Here is a 17,442-nt window from a genome sequence, read left to right as displayed (position 1 = left end):
CAGTATGGTTTTCCGGCCTTGACTCTTACGCACAGAGATTGTTCCAGATTCTCTGAATCTTTGGATGATATTATGCACTGTAGATGATGGTAACTTCAAACTCTTTGCAATTTTTCTCTGAGAAACTCTTTTCTGATATTGCTCCACTATTTTTCGCCGCAGCATTGGTGGAATTGGTGATCCTCTGCCCATCTTGACTTCTGAGAGACACTGCCACTCTGAGAGGCTCTTTTTATACCCAATCATGTTGCCAATTGACCTAATAAGTTGCAAATTGGTCCTCCAGCTGTTCCTTATATGTACATTTAACTTTTCCGGCCTCTTATTGCTACCTGTCTCAACTTTTTTGGAATGTGTAGCTCTCATGAAATCCAAAATGAGCTAATATTTGGCATGACATTTCAAAATGTCTCACTTTCAACATTTGATATGTTATCTATATTCTGTTGTGAATAAAATATAAGTTTATGAGATTTGTAAATTATTCCATTCCTTTTTTACTCACAGTTTGTACAGTGTCCCAACTTTTTTGGAATTGGGTTTGTATCTATCTATCTATCTATCTATCTATCTATCTATCTATCTATCTATCTATCTATCTATCTATCTATCTATCTATCTATCTATCTATCTATCTATCTATCTATCTGTCTGTCTGTCTACTTTGTCTTTCTGTCTGCCATTTCACAAAAAAACATGCAAATACATAAACGTGTGGAAATGGATGGATACTTTATGTTCCATTAATAATATGTATCCTGGATGTTCAATAAAGGGAGATTTTAAACTTAAATGTCTTAAAAAGTATAACAATAACTGTGTTAACTATAGTATTTTGGTGGAGTTACAGGCCCACACACTCACACTGTCTAACTCTCTCTCTCTCTCTCTCTCTCTGTCTCTCTCTCTCTCACCCAAAAAGAAAGAGAAAAACAGTGGGAGGGAAAGACAACTTAAGTGGGAATGTCTCAAATACACATTTTTTCCCTCTCTTTTTGCAAGCTGTCCTGTGTTTTGAATTGCAGGTACTGTTCAGTGCTGTGTGACCGCTGGCAGCCAAGGACCTAACAGACAGTCATCCAAAACAATGATCAAACTATAAATCAGTTTGCCATCAGAAACCTTAAAAAGAAGAAATAATCTGCAAATACATCTCACACATCAGGTAAGATGCTTTAATGCTCTTATTTATCTTTCTGACCTGTTCCCCAGTTTTGTGCACCTGATGAGTTTCCATGGTAACTTAATTCATCTGTTTCCATTGCGACCAGTTCAGTTCTTTGAAAAGCTTACAAAGCTTATTTGAGCTCATAAAAAAAACTATCACTTAAATTAGTTTTAAAATCCTTTAGAAATGTTGTTCTAGTTTTGTGAGTCACTCAGTCATCCACGTCACCTCTGTAATCTTGACAACATTCAGTAATGTAGTCTTTAATTAGCCCATCTCATCTCTTTAATTAAGATGTAATTCAGCTTTGCTTGACCATTTGGCATCATTTGGATATTATACATCTTTAAAGGAAAATCTAGACATCTTAACCTTCTTTTTTAAAAGAAAAAAAAGACTCATCTGCATCAAGCTCATAAGTAGATAAGTGGGTGCAAACTATTTTAGACTGAGGCAAAGACTTTTAATAATTTGAAAAACCATTTCATTCAATAGAACTCTTATTATACTATTAGTAGAATTGTTCTGGCAGTGGTAAAATCAGGCTGTGCATGTCATCATTTTGTGTGCTTTTAAATGAGGTCTGTCAGTTACATAACAGTACATAACACTGTTGTCATATTTTAAGAGGATATGATTTTGGTAAATTACTGGTACATTTGGTACATTATTTGGCCTTATTTCGGTGCATGAATCAGGGTGGCTCTCCAAAAACAATCTGTTAAACTTACCAGTAATGTGGTTCTTCTGCCATTCTGTGGTAAAGGGTGTGGGAGTGAATTTAAAGAGAGAGAAAGAGCTCAGAGCTCACAACACGTGGCACAAAAAAAGAACTAGTTACTGCAGATCTGGATGGTCACAGAATCTAATAAATGTGGATCAGTGGGTCTGCATATGAATGATCTATTTTAGTATTTTTAGTATAATCTATTTAATCTGTTTTAGTAGCATTTGTGCGATTGTAGTATTTATTCATATATTGAATTGGCTTTTATTACTATATTTTCAGTTTTCATTTTAGTTTTAGTCATTTTGTTAAGTGCATTTGTCAATTTTATTATTTTTAATTGATATTTTTATTTCAGCTTTAGTTTTTGTACTAATAAATGTGGATCAGTGGGTCTGCATATGAATGATCTATTTTAATATTTTTAGTATAATCTATTTAATCTGTTTTAGTAGCATTTGTGCGATTGTAGTATTTATTCATATATTGAATTGGCTTTTATTACTATATTTTCAGTTTTCATTTTAGTTTTAGTCATTTTGTTAAGTGCATTTGTCAATTTTATTATTTTTAATTGATATTTTTATTTCAGCTTTAGTTTTTGTCATTTTAGTACGTCAGCTTCATTATTATTTCATTTAGTTATTTCATTTTTTTATATTTATGTTTTATGTTATTTCAGATTAATTTCAATTACTGAAAAGATTTCAATAGTTTTTTATTTTTAGTAACACTGGCGTTTTAATAGAAGAAGAAAAATTACACATGAATATCTCAAATGTTTCTCATACACAATAGTGAGATTAAAAGGAGAACAAATGGAGATTTGCTTGCATTTCAAAAATACACAAAAAATGTTCATGTCTCTCCTTACTATAATTCAGAATTTAACAAAATGTACTCAAATTTGCCAAAATGCGGAAGTCTGAAAATCAGTTTCAGTTTGAACTGATATTCCTCACTAAATTATCTGAGCTATGTAATCCACACATATTTTATAGCTTTATACTCTTACTGTATGCCAACAATTTCCTCATTTATTTCCATTTTTTTATCTTCTAAGGAATTTTAGACTAAACATCTGAGACTGTTGATACTTAAATGAAACAAAGTCCCCTGAGCTATGAAAGAGCAATTAAATTTTCCTCTAGGATGGAACTGCTATTAGTTATTAGTGAGTCAAGTCACATCTATAATTTATTTACATTAATTATGTACATCTGTCACATGTTTCTTCTGTGGAGACATATGATCAAATGCACCAAAAGGACAATATTAGCTAGATATAGTTTTAACACGTGGCACAAAAAAAGAACTAGTTACTGCAGATCTGGATGGTCACAGAATCTAATAAATGTGGATCAGTGGGTCTGCATATGAATGATCTATTTTAATATTTTTAGTATAATCTATTTAATCTGTTTTAGTAGCATTTGTGCGATTGTAGTATTTATTCATATATTGAATTGGCTTTTATTACTATATTTTCAGTTTTCATTTTAGTTTTAGTCATTTTGTTAAGTGCATTTGTCAATTTTATTATTTTTAATTGATATTTTTATTTCAGCTTTAGTTTTTGTCATTTTAGTACGTCAGCTTCATTATTATTTCATTTAGTTATTTCATTTTTTTATATTTATGTTTTATGTTATTTCAGATTAATTTCAATTACTGAAAAGATTTCAATAGTTTTTTATTTTTAGTAACACTGGCGTTTTAATAGAAGAAGAAAAATTACACATGAATATCTCAAATGTTTCTCATACACAATAGTGAGATTAAAAGGAGAACAAATGGAGATTTGCTTGCATTTCAAAAATACACAAAAAATGTTCATGTCTCTCCTTACTAAAATTCAGAATTTAACAAAATGTACTCAAATTTGCCAAAATGCCGAAGTCTGAAAATCAGTTTCAGTTTGAACTCTGATATTCCTCACTAAATTATCTGAGCTATGTAATCCACACATATTTTATAGCTTTATACTCTTACTGTATGCCAACAATTTCCTCATTTATTTCCATTTTTTTATCTTCTAAGGAATTTTAGACTAAACATCTGAGACTGTTGATACTTAAATGAAACAAAGTCCCCTGAGCTATGAAAGAGCAATTAAATTTTCCTCTAGGATGGAACTGCTATTAGTTATTAGTGAGTCAAGTCACATCTATAATTTATTTACATTAATTATGTACATCTGTCACATGTTTCTTCTGTGGAGACATATGATCAAATGCACCAAAAGGACAATAATAGCTAGATATAGTTTTCATCTCCTACTGACGTAGCATCAGTGTAGTTTCAGCTGTAATTCACCTAGACAAAGGACACAAAAATACACTCAAATACACCCATTCTGGGAGAAAAAAACTGACTGTAAATATAGCATGAAGACAGGTTACGAAAAATACACATTTGCACACTTTGATTCATCTGACCCAAACAATTCTTTCCCTGTCTCAGATTTTAGTAACAATGAGATATTTTCCCTATTGTCGATGTGGAGAGCAGATTGGTTTATTGTGACTGTCAGCGAGGCGGTTGCATATTCAAAGCTTAATGAGACCACAGAATGATGGATTTGACCAGAATCAGCTTTTGGATGCAAAGTAGCATTTGTGGTTTTTATAAAAGTGTGGAAAACAATTGTACTGCCATATTTGGAAAGCTTACTTCCTCTGTTTCTCTCTTTTTCGCAGATTAAAAACATAGCAGCCATGTTGTCGGTCTATGTGGCTTTTCTGTTTCTCTGCACTGCCCACCTGCCACTAGACTCTTCCGCCCTTCCATTTGAGCAGAAAGGATTCTGGGACTTTGGCAAGGACATTGATGTGAAAGAGCTGATGCTGATGATGAAGGACCAGGAAGAAGGGTCAGCTGTGGATCCATACCAACCGGAACATCCCACATGTCCATTTGGCTGTCGGTGTGACCTCAGAGTCGTACAGTGCTCGGATTTAGGTGGGCTTAAGATGATATGTGTTTGCAATGGTGTCTTGGTGTAGACAGACAAGATAATGACTGTTTAGTCTAAGAGGTTTGGCTTCTAGACCCAAATTTTATATTGGACAACACAGTGCCAAAATTGTTTATTGCACAAATGTAAAAAATTTCCTTAAAACTAAACTTTGAAAAATACCATGAACTGCATACCCCTAAAAAAACATATATATATATATATATAAACAAATATTAATATAGCATGCACAGGATGAATATGAAAACTAAAAATACTATGGGCTGCTTGAAAGTTTTTTTTTTTTTTTTTTTTGGTGTACTAAATATAGTATAGCAATTTATATTATTTTTATTTTATAGCAATTTTATTTTTATTTAATACAGTTTTTCATTATCCTAACAAACTTGTGACCCATTTTTGGGCTGCAACTCACCATTTGGTAACTACTGGTGTAAAGAGTGAAGTTACACTGGTTTGTGATTAGCATGGTTTGAGTTAAAGGATATCCCGTTTATATCACCCATCTTATCCCAAAATTACTAGCCTGTGACATCAAGGAAAGATCAAAGACCTGCCTATCATATTTCATTTTGAAAATGTGGTATGAATGAGTGTGGTATGAAATGACAATGATTTGAATATGAGTTATATATATAAAACAAAATCAAATGTAAATCAAAGTTCTGACTGAAAGTAGGGAAAGTGAGCAGGAAATTTTGGCTGAAAGCTAAAGAGAAATGTCAGGTTTTAACATCCACATCAAAGGCCTGAATGAGATCAGGATCAAATTTAACTTGAGAACGGATACCAATTCAGACACACCACTAATCTGGCCCATCCACATCAGACAGCACATGTGGTGTGTGGTCGGTCACCTGAGAAGACAGACACTCTGGTTATTCTACTCGGTACAGCAAACGTGCCATAAACTATTATGTCGGTCACCAGGAATGATGGATTTAAAAGCAAATGGACAATTTCTGTGAATGCCAGGTACCACCCAAGCACAGCTGCCCTCTTTCCAAACTCTCTTTTATGAAGTTCATATAATACAGCTATTCTACTCTTTTTTTCTCTCTCTCCACGTTGTAATGTGCTACGTGGAGCCATGGTCATCTGGCTCCATCTTAATTACATGGGAAGCTTAGAGGGGAATGCTAGCACACAACAACAGAGCACAGCAAACACACAGAGTCCCGAAGCCCAGAGAATTACCAAACATTTCCGAAATTATAGCCCGATGAAAAGTTTACAAGTGAACTCAAAGACTCTGGAGTAAATCCTGAAGAAACAGTTTCTTAAATGAACTGCCTTCCTGTTGTCTAAAGGCATCATAATGCTTTTAACTGTTTAATCTTAGGCTGTGTGCTGTTTTAGCAAATTGGAAATAAGAGTGTGCTTTCTTTTACAGTCACGTGACGATGACTGACGATACTTGAGACCCACGCTACTTTCATGTTTACCACACCATGCACTCGTGCTTTCGTTACTTAACTGGTGCCATCTGTCGTTGCATTAATGACCTTAGTGGATTTTTGTTTTAATATTAGCCTATAAAATAGGACTATTTTTTTTCTTAACAAAGGCTGAAATCTTAAAACAATTTAAACTCAAATCAAAATCGAATTGTTTCTTGCTATTTTTTATTGTATTGCTGTAATATCTGGTCACCATTTATAGCTTTTAAAATTAGCATGTACATGTATGTACCATTTTAATTTCATAATATGACAAGTAAAGTTTTAACAAGAAAATAATTAGGGCAGGACTGATCCATTTTATCCAATGTGGCCTTTGCATACATGAAGGTAGACAAGTGCTGGAGGGGAGAGGCAGAAAAATAAGAGGGTTTGGTGATGTCAGCTGAAAAGGTAAGTCAATTCAGAGCCAAAACAAGCCCGCTACATTCCGCTGTGTCAGTGACCAAATGGCTGTACAGTTTGGCAACCACAAGAAATGAAAAAAAAAAATGCACAAAGCCAATCCAGGAGAGCAAGAGGAAAATGCCCATAATTTGTGTAAATCGAGATATTTGAGTGAAGAAGATGAATAAACATTTTCATGGAGGCATAGTTCAGAAGAAACATGGACTCCATTTAAACGGAAGTCAAAGTCCAACCGGTCTATTGAAAACTGAATATTGATGTGTGTAATTCCCTGCTGACATTAATGAATATATACTTTAATTTAGTTGACATACAGCATTGATGATTCCTTGAGATGTCTATCAACAGCTTCATTTGCTTCGTTTTCATGGGTTGCATCTTTAAATATTGAGATAAATTCACAGTTTGTCATTCTGGACGGCTGATTGTCACTCATTCATCATGGTAATACTGTAATAAAGTGGATTGTGTTGTGGATGTTCATCATGCCATCACAAGACAGCCAACATTAAAGGTGACAGGCTATTTATTTCTAACTTTAAAGTCAAGATCCCAAATGCATTCAGTGGATTTAACAATAACCTTCCAGGGGTGGCAGGAGATGTGAAGGTGGAGTACCTAAAACTCTGAAAGGAGAATGTCTTCACAAACAAGTCCTTCTGCTGGTTGTAGGCATGACCACGCCTACAAGGCTTGGCAGAGTCATTTAAATCCTTTTGCGTATAGTTTCTGCCCTTAACGACTAAACAACACGAGAGATGGACTACAAAGAACAGGTACGTTTACAAATATTTACAGAATTAACTCGATGCAGACAGAAATTAATATTTCAATACTAGCCTATAAACAGTCTGTATTATTTCATGGCACGTTAAAAACGGTTGGATTTTTCAAATCAAGACTGCACATTCGAACGAGGTTCTATTAGAAATATCATAGAATGTGTTCTATTTCATTACTAGTTTATTAGAATAGTGTTTTATAACAGGCCTATAGGATTCGCTATCAACCGAGAAGCATTACTTTGTTAGAAAAGTGATTATCAATCGGTTATAAGTAATGTCCTTAAAGAATGCAGCCGTCATATGTTGTCAAACTTGTTCTAAAACCTGTAACAGCTGTAAACGGGTGTAATCTTGACAGACTAAAACTGTCATGCACAGGTTGAGCAGGTTGTATCCACCGCGCAATTCGGAGATTTGGTCGAGTTCTCGTACCCCATTGGCTACGCACACTGGGGCGTGTACGACGGAGATGGATATGTCATTCACTTTGCGGTTGCCGGTAAGCAGGATAACTTATATTTACTTTGATATAATCATGCTATACTTATACAACACAATAATATAGACTACTGTACAAGTGAGATTACATTGTGAGAACTTACCCCAATATAAGGGCATGTTGCCACAAAATGTTAACATCTGATCTTTTATTTTGTTTGTTTGTTTTGTTAGTTAAATGCCTTTTCACAAGTGTAAAATTATTTTGAATTATATATATATATATATATACATACATATATATGTATATGTCTTGCAAACTGTCTCATACCAAATTTGCTTTTTCCAGATGAAACTCAGGTGATGGGTACGTTTCGAAATTGTCTGCAGGCTATCTTCCCTGTTTGTGGTGATCTTTTGCTTGGAGAAACTAAGATTCGGCGTCAGCTCCTGTCTGAAGTTAACGTGCCAAAAGGAGCTCGTGTTTCAGTGAGCAATAACCAGCACGCTCTCGAGCCTTCACCTGTGGATGAAATTAGAAAACGACGAGATGCTTTACTGGACAAAGAGTTTACCTACAAAATCTTCACACACAATTGTGAGCACTTCGCCACATTTGTCCGCTCCGGTAAAGCTATGTGCAATCAGGTGAGTTCATGAATCAGGTATAATTGAACAGTATAGACATTCTGTGTTCTGTACACTTTTTTTTAGGCTATTCTGACATGATGTTGATTCCTTTGTTTTAACAGATTCCAGGGAAGCCCAAAAACAAGGAATGTGTGGAATCTACACAATTATTTAGCTACCTTGTGCCATCGAGTTAACCTACTGAATACCAACAGCTACAGATTATCACAATAATAATATATTATGTTTGATTAAGGATATTTCTCACGCACTCGTTAAGATTCCTGTTTGATGTCATTGAAAAGGGTTCTTCACACTGATCTGTAATCGTACGGTATATAGATCAGTGGTTCCTCACTTTCTTCAGTGTGCCTTGAGGTCTTGTTTGGTCTCCTAGCCTTGCCTGTTGGCTGGTTTTAAAATGGTTTTGGGTTCAGGCCAGGAGACCAGCTTGGTTATGCAGGAAGACCATATTATACAAACCTATACCAGCTTACACCTGCTTTTTTCAGCAGAAATGCAGTCAAAATGTGCATTGAATGTTTAGTAAAGGTGTTCACATGTTTCTGACCGTCCTTTTCACATTTCTAACTAATATGGCACATAATATTACCAGTTTACACCACAGTTACAAAAACACCATTAAATTGCTTGACAAGTGCAGGTTTATTGCCTGTGTTAATGCATTGTCTATTACAACAGAAAGTCTGGGAAATATCTAAGAGTTCATCTTTTTGAAATAGCCAACACCCAGCAAACACAGAACATTCCCTTAATGTTAGCATATGGTTCCGGTTTAATTATTATTTTTTTGGGTCCAAATAATGTTCAAAGAACGTTTTCTGTAGGTTTTTGTAACTAAAAAACGTTTGTTGTAACCATACATGTGCTTTGCTACTTGTTAGTCAGCTGCAGGTGGCTGTTTGACCAGAATAGACCATACGTTTGAAGTATATCTGCTAAAAGTGAATTTTCTGTAAAAAAAAAAAAATCAATTTTGATTTTACTGACTTCAAATCAGCCACAAGTGGAGAGAAAGAAATTAAACAAAATCATCAAGATTATAAAAGCTTCTTACAGGGTTTAAAATGAAGCCATTTTTATTAAGCTTTTACATTAGTAACAATGACTAGTAAGCTAATTGTATTTTAGAACATTCCCTTAATGTTAGCATATGGTTCCGGTTTAATTATTATTATTTTGGGTCCAAATAATGTTCAAAGAACGTTTTCTGTAGGTTTTTGTAACTAAAAAACGTTTGTTGTAACCATACATGTGCTTTGCTACTTGTTAGTCAGCTGCAGGTGGCTGTTTGACCAGAATAGACCATACGTTTGAAGTATATCTGCTAAAAGTGAATTTTCTGTAAAAAAAAAAATATCAATTTTGATTTTACTGACTTCAAATCAGCCACAAGTGGAGAGAAAGAAATTAAACAAAATCATCAAGATTATAAAAGCTTCTTATAGGGTTTAAAATGAAGCCATTTTTATTAAGCTTTTACATTAGTAACAATGACTAGTAAGCTAATTGTATTTCGGATGAAAGTTGAAACTGGTTACCATGGTGATTTTTTTCATAAGGTGAAGGGGCAATGCAGTGTTGTGTTTTATACCATTAAAAAATATATTTATATTCTATACAAAGACCTATTCTGATTCACTTTTTTCTTGTACATTTATTCGTAAAAAGAAGAAGCTTATTTACACATCACGCGAGTTTATTGTTATTTCTGTAAAGACGAAGCGTTTCCTACATTCCCCGGATGTTGCCCCACGCTTGCTCAATGTCCCGGATGTTCCTACATTTTAGTAGAGGAACAAAAAATGGGCTCATTATCAAGCTTCACCAAACCGTTTAGATTATCCCCACACACGATTATTGTACATGTATGAGGACCAGGCCGCAGCTCTGAGCAGAGTCCACGTCCGTAGTCTCCGTGTCTGTAAAGTGATTAATGAAATCGAAGAGGTAAGACAGTTGTGTACATTCAGTGTTGCTACACGCTGTTGACGTTAGCAAGCCAACAGTCAGTTGCTAAGCGGAGTTTATATCAATAACAAATAACGTTTAAGTTTCTGTAGGAATATAGAAACATTAGAGGGGATCGCAATAAAATATTGACAGTAAAATATGTTTTCTTAAAAGATCACGGTGTTCTTCAGCCACTCCTTGTGAATGCTAAGCATCAGGCTAACACACAGCTGTCCAGATAGATTTCAGAAGATTGTTGATGTGTAACTGCTTATTCATCAGTCGTTTCTAGTCTTTAAACTTGCATATGAATAGAGCATATGTTAGTGTTTTTAAAGCCATGATATGGAAGTCAGATGATTGATGCATTCTGCTATTTTGATATTCTCTCTCTTAAATCTGGTCGATGTTAATTAGTAGGCTAACCAGGTCAGTAACTTCACTGTTCCTCTGCCTAAATATTTTGTCTACCATTATTTACTAGATTTATTAGATCAAAACTGAACAAACAGGGTTAAATACAAGTTTTCTATAGTAGTTAAACTCTAAAAGGTTCTTAAATTGAAGCACTGTCTGTAGATGTGATCAAATGTATAATCTCTATGATTTTAAAAGTAGATGAGTTATCAGAATATTTAAACTGTATGTTTCATATATTGATGTGATAGTATGTACCCTGTTTTTATATGTAGATCTGATATCAGAATATATAATGGGTATGATTTTAAATGTTTAATGTTATATCAGAGTATGTTATATACAGAATATAAATAAATGTTTTTAATAAGAAGATGTAATATCTGAGTATAAAATCTAGAAACTTTAAATGTTGATGTGTGATATCAGATTGCTTATGATCTATGATTTTCTGTGGTTGTGATACCAGAATTTGTATGTTAAATTGATATTAGAATGTATACTCTTTCTTTTATATGTAGATGTGAAATTAAAATAAATAATCTTTTCATTTGCAGATGTGAAATCAGAATACACAATGTATATCATTTTATCTGTAGTTGCGATGTGAAAACATGACCCGTTTTTAATTTGTTGCATGATTGAGCAATGACAGCTCTGACAGTAAGTCTAAAAAAAAACAAAAAACAGTTGAGCAATAGATCTGTTTAAAAAGCCGTGTAGAATAAACCCAGGTCATGTGGTAATGTTTGGCAATTTATTATTCAATATGTTATATGAGTCTGTAATGCTTGAACATTCATTTTATTCTCTTCTAGAGATAAGTTGGAGGTGAGAGTTGCGGGCCGAGTGTGTTGACACAGTTGGAGCTGCTTCACACTGCTGACAGGGCCTTCCGCCATCCCTTCACCCGTCATCTGCCTAGCGAAGAGTGATGACCTCACAGCAGCATGGGAATGCCAACCCTGCCCTCCTCTCGCCACAGAACTCTTCATCAAGTCAGGGCAGGCAACACATTTCTCGTTCCCCGATAGACTCGTATTCCCACTCCGGGCTTTCCTCTCCTCGGAGAGGCTGGGTTGCAGCGTCCTCATCCACAACAGCTCATGGTAACTCTCTTGCGCTCTCTCTAAGCCGATTGGCTCCGGCTTCCTGCAGTATTTCCTCCTCGTCTCGGAAACCTGCGTCCGGCCGGGTGGAGCCGTGGCCGGAGGAGGCTGTGGATGACGCATATGGGCTTTACTCTCTTCACCGCATGTTTGACATTGTGGGCGCGCAGCTGACGCACCGTGATGTACGTGTGCTGTCCTTCCTTTTTGTGGACGTTATTGACGAGTACGAGAGAGGAGGGATACGGAGCGGGCGGGATTTCCTGCTCGCCCTGGAGCGTCAGGGGCGATGTGACGAGACAAACTTCCGGCATGTTCTTCAGCTGCTCCGCATCATCACTCGACATGACCTGCTGCCGTACGTCACGTTGCGCAAGAGACAGACAGGTTTGTGATCTTGTCGATTTCACTTTTGAGAGATGATTATTATGTACCTGAAGATACAGTTTCATCACTTTGCAATATGTTTTGGCAAGGTGCACAAGTAACGTGTTGCAAATTATTTTCCAGTGTGCCCAGATCCAGTGGATAAATACCTGGAGGAGACGTCAGTCCGTTATGTTTCTCCCAGAGGAGCAGGAGAAGCCCAGCAGGGAACTCCTCACAGAAGAACAGGTGGGTGCTACCAGTGGTTCTCAAACCTGTCCTGGACCCCAGCCCTGCACATTTTGTATGTCTCTCTCATCTATCACACCTGATTCAACTCACCAGCTCATTAGTGGAGACTGCAAGACCTGAAGTGGGTGTGTCAGATATAGGGAGACATACAAAATGTGCAGTGCTGGGGGTACTCCAGGGAGAGGTTTGAGAACCACTGCTTTAGACTTCTCATTGGTGCCATAAGCATTTTTTTTTTGACTGAAATACCACATTTGTCACTCTGTAAACTTTAGAACGGTCTAATGACTTGATTAGCCAATCAGAACTTTTGATGCGCTTTACAGTACAGAACATATATGACATTCAGGAAGCTTAGGTTTTGAAGTGGGCAGGGTTTCGGTTTAAAGAGACGTGTCTAATTCAGTGGCTAATGGTCCGATCAAGTTCTCCTGGAAAGTTCATATTTCTGAATAGGGAAGTTGTAATTAGGAAATCAGGTGTGTTCATGTCACTTTGGTTTATCGCAATAAGGCGATGTAACTTTTCTTGAAAAAGATCAGCAAAATCTTTTAACTAGACTGACCGGATATGCCTTTTTCACGGACACGTCCTGGCCAGGATTTCTATATTGGCTAAAATATCCAGGTTTTGGTTTCGTTTTCCTGTTTTCATTCTTGCTGAAGGTAAAGATCAAAAAGTAGTTTGACCAGTAGCATGCAGGCATTGTACATAGTCAACCAATCAAACGTTTTTTTCAAGTGGAAACAAGCGGTTTTCATTCAGTCACTCAGTATGTACATTTAATAATGTTAAAAAAGTTTAATATTTATGAATTCGATTTATAAACTTATCCATTTCGTTGTGAATGCAGTGCGCTTCCAGAGAGAGCCCGCCCACACAGGCTTTTGATTGGCTGTGATATATGATTGATTCTGACATGTTGTGTTGTCGTGGCATGTCTAGTGTGGACAACCAAATTGCTTGTCGCTGGAATCTTGTCGCGTCGCATGTAGTTAGGACACGGTGTAAGTTTGGAAGATTTTCCAGAATAACAAATGGCTGGAATACACTACGGAATAGTGTTGGGTTTGAGTCCACCTAAGTTGAGTCCAAGTCGAGCCCGAGTCTTTAACCAATCGAGTCCGAGACAAGTCTGAGTCCAAAATGGGCCGAGTCGGACTCAAGTCCGAGTCCCAAACAGCCGAGTACGAGTCGAGTCCGAGTCCAACGAAACTCTATTATTTATTAATATCTTAACGTTGTTTTAACCTTTACAGATACAAAAACGCAATGTCCATTTAAATGTAACAAAAGCAAACTTCTATTGCATCTTGCCATTTTGATTTTTGTTTAAATATTAGTGTCCTGCTTTGCTTAGCAAACTTAAAGTCATGTAACAGAAGTTATGGCTGAATTGATTTATGTATTCTGACATATTTCAGAGTAAAACAGGTTTTAGAATGTGAAAAATTAAAGGGCGGGACTTCACATTTATCGTTAAAGTAAATGTATAAATTCAAGGGTGGGTGTAAAGGAGTAGGTATCTTGGTGAATGGGACCTTAAGAGCAGAAAATGCACCTTTTATCTCAATAAAAGCTTTATATAATTTTTAATTTTTTTTTATGAAATATGCATTTTGAATAGTCAAAATTAGTTTGTCTCTGCTTATTCTATTCTTCAGTGTTTGAACCATTAAAGAAGAAACTGCATTTTAATTTCTGGGTAAAAAAAAGAAAACCGAAAAATGAACGCCAAAGTACACTGACCCCTTAGACAGGGTATTTTTAATTTTTGCTTGGATGAAAATGAGGCTGTGAGGGATACACCTAGTCTGTACAATGGCACGCAATGTGTATAAAAGCCCTACATATACTTTCCATAAGTCACAGGCAACTATCTTGGTGAATGGGACCTTAAAAGCAGAAAATGCACCTTTTATCTCAATAAAAGCTTTATATAATTTTTAATTTTTTTTTATGAAATATGCATTTTGAATAGTCAAAATTAGTTTGTCTCTGCTTATTCTATTCTTCAGTGTTTGAACCATTAAAGAAGAAACTGCATTTTAATTTCTGGGTAAAAAAAAGAAAACCGAAAAATGAACGCCAAAGTACACTGACCCCTTAGACAGGGTATTTTTAATTTTTGCTTGGATGAAAATGAGGCTGTGAGGGATACACCTAGTCTGTACAATGGCACGCAATGTGTATAAAAGCCCTACATATACTTTCCATAAGTCACAGGCAACTCACACCTGTTTTATTTTTGAATGCATTTATAGTTACATTAATTACAATAAATTACATTATATAAGGAATAATTGATGACGGGCCGATAGAATTATTAGAAAATAATGCACACCCAAGGCGATTTTGGACCCATGAAAACTATTGCCGCAAAGATGTTAGAAAAATTATTTTTCTTTGAAGCTAGTAACTGCCACTAATACAAAAGCAAAAAATAATAAACTAATGTAATAAAACATTCTCAAGCTTACTGAAGGCAAGTAAACACTCCAAGTATTACTTAAAAGCTAAATGATAAATAAATGTATTACTCAAAAATATAAATTAAATGTTTTTAAATGTTATTATTATTATTTTTTTTAGTTTTTCAGATTGTAGCCTAGTAAAGTCTTCTAGAAATAGCCTACTACGGACATTTCATGAAAATGAAAAATGTCAAAAATAATCTTCACTTTATACAATAAATAGAGATGATTCTTATTAAAGTTAATAAGTGATTCAGTCAAAAGCAGTGAGTGATTTTCTCCTTTTCTTTTGTTTGATTAAAGGGGTCATATGATGCGTTGTTGTGCTGTTCTGTTGTAAATAAATCTTAACCAATGATTCCTAATTGCGTCTACTTCCGGAAGGCCAAATAAAGTGCTTTGATTTTGCACTGAAACTCACACCGTCTCCCTGACATGGCTGCATCAACACTACTGCTGTTCCTGAAACCACGCCGCCTTTCTTTGCGTGCACATTTGGGCGGCATTATGCTAATATTTCCACATAGTGAGGTAGATATGTGGGGGCGTGTTAGAACGAGCCGTTTTAGGTAGGTGTGGCTGACTCTTAACTTTTATAAAGAATATCTCTTTGGATTTGAGACTTTAGTCTTTGCAACTTTACAGATCTTCTTTATGCACCAAGAGCTTGTAACACTCCAAAGAGAAAGGGAAACTTGAAATCGCATCATATGACCCCTTTAACATTTATGAAGCAGTTGGCGGCTGCAGGTTTACGCTGTTGCTTTAATATTAATATATTAATTATAAAATATTTTGATCTTTCACTTGAGAAAACCGACTGCATTTACATGAATAGTCTCCAAGACGGGCATTTTGACAACTTTTCGTGTCAGTGTGTTGTAATAACAGAACTTAACAGAACCTAAGCGAAAGAACTCGGCATTCGCACACTGACTGAAGAGGCGCGTTATTCTGTGAGCGCGCTTTCGGTGTGTGAGCACAGAAAACCGTCAGCTTTCAAGTACTGGACAAGACTTAAAAGCACATGCAAATACTGAATATCACTTTCGTGATAATGCATTGAGTCAGTGACATTTCCGTCAACTGTCCCTGGACTCGGTTGGACTCGGACATATTTTCAGAGTCCGAAATGCTCGAGTCCAAGTCAAGTCCGAGTAAAAAACTGTACTCGAGACCAGACTCCAGTACAAGTCCGAGTACCCCAACTCTACTACGCAACATTTAAAATATGAACAGATTTTGGATCAGTAGGCATCATGCACTTGCTGGGTTTGTAAATGGTTACAAAGAATCAGGATCACACACTACCAGACTTTCAGCCAATTCTTAAACCATGTAAAAATATTAAACACGTTTGATAACTTCCCACTGGATAGAACTAGTCTGAAGCAAAAAAATCGAGTCTGTGCTTATCATAAACTACATGATTTTCTGTTAAATCTGTCAACTCCAACTGCCCAAAATCTGACTTGTTCTGACGTTCTCAAATTGAGGCAAAAGCTGTGTCGTGTATTCCAGTCGTAACCTAATCATGATCGGTGGAAATGTATGTACCACAAGCGAGACCGATATTGTGGTAGGGATTTTAACAATGTTCTGTTTCTCAGGACCCCAGCCATTGATCTGCTGTCCTCCATCAGGACCCCAGGTATGCCCACCCCGTGCTAAACCAACCCCACCTCCGCCGAGCAGGAAAAGGAAGAGATCTCACACGACAGCTGACTGCAGAGAAAAACAGACCTGTGGTAAGACAACAAATCTGCTAAAGAGTGACAAAAGATGCTCACACAAATTAATGGCTCAGAAAGAGAAGGTTTGACTCTGTGAGATGAGATATTAATTGGGTCATAACCTCACCATTTTACCCAAAAAGTTATTTGTTTTATTTACAGTCAAGCAATGATAAAACACATTTGGATCGGGCTACTTGGCGGCACTCCTCCCCAAATTTTGCCTATAAGAAGTCACTTGAATAAAACACTTTGTTTGTAAAATCTTACATTATGAACATCTTGGCAGCCTCTTTGAAAGTTTCTTTAAAGCCAGTCAGTCAGATTAAAACTGACCATTTTAGCCAGCACTTGCCTTTATTCTCCATATATGTACCATTTGAGCATATGACCTCTGACAAGCAATGTTCCTGAAATCTGTGTCCTTTGTAGGTGGACATAAAAGCCACATTTTTTTTTGTTTTTTTTTTTTAATTTTTTTTTTTAAACCTTCTTCCTTGTCTCACAGACATACGACTGAGGGT

At 35.9% G+C, this 17,442-nt stretch overlaps 3 protein-coding genes across 3 annotated transcripts in view; all 3 read left to right on the top strand.

Annotated features, from left to right (window-relative positions):
• The first annotated feature begins 1,007 nt into the window (after positions 1 to 1,007).
• Positions 1,008 to 7,239, top strand: LOC107599037 (biglycan-like). Its single transcript, XM_016290524.1, has 3 exons — positions 1,008 to 1,165; positions 4,595 to 4,856; positions 6,726 to 7,239. Exons 2-3 carry the CDS (start codon positions 4,613 to 4,615, stop codon positions 6,812 to 6,814), a joined length of 333 nt encoding a protein of 110 aa, XP_016146010.1. The 5' UTR covers positions 1,008 to 1,165; positions 4,595 to 4,612; the 3' UTR covers positions 6,815 to 7,239.
• A 226-nt stretch (positions 7,240 to 7,465) lies between these two features.
• Positions 7,466 to 9,474, top strand: LOC107598999 (HRAS-like suppressor 2). The gene is made up of 4 exons (XM_016290482.1): positions 7,466 to 7,516; positions 7,904 to 8,024; positions 8,313 to 8,611; positions 8,716 to 9,474. The coding sequence occupies exons 1-4, from the start codon at positions 7,499 to 7,501 to the stop codon at positions 8,788 to 8,790; spliced, it is 513 nt and encodes a 170-aa protein (XP_016145968.1). The 5' UTR covers positions 7,466 to 7,498; the 3' UTR covers positions 8,791 to 9,474.
• An 895-nt stretch (positions 9,475 to 10,369) lies between these two features.
• The window catches only part of LOC107599036 (death effector domain-containing protein-like), an 8,601-nt gene continuing 1,528 nt past the window's right edge, over positions 10,370 to 17,442 (top strand). Inside the window, exons 1-5 of the mRNA XM_016290523.1 lie at positions 10,370 to 10,564; positions 11,803 to 12,480; positions 12,604 to 12,708; positions 16,796 to 16,933; positions 17,427 to 17,440. Of these exons, the coding sequence (XP_016146009.1) occupies positions 11,919 to 12,480; positions 12,604 to 12,708; positions 16,796 to 16,933; positions 17,427 to 17,440 (819 nt within the window). The 5' untranslated portion in view covers positions 10,370 to 10,564; positions 11,803 to 11,918. The remainder of the gene's footprint in view (positions 10,565 to 11,802; positions 12,481 to 12,603; positions 12,709 to 16,795; positions 16,934 to 17,426; positions 17,441 to 17,442) is intronic.

The sequence above is a fragment of the Sinocyclocheilus grahami genome, unplaced genomic scaffold (genome assembly GCF_001515645.1).
Source record: "Sinocyclocheilus grahami isolate Dianchi unplaced genomic scaffold, SAMN03320097.WGS_v1.1 scaffold259.1, whole genome shotgun sequence".
In the NCBI taxonomy this organism is placed as follows: Eukaryota; Metazoa; Chordata; class Actinopteri; order Cypriniformes; family Cyprinidae; genus Sinocyclocheilus; species Sinocyclocheilus grahami.
This window is presented reverse-complemented; position numbering and strand designations above follow the sequence as displayed.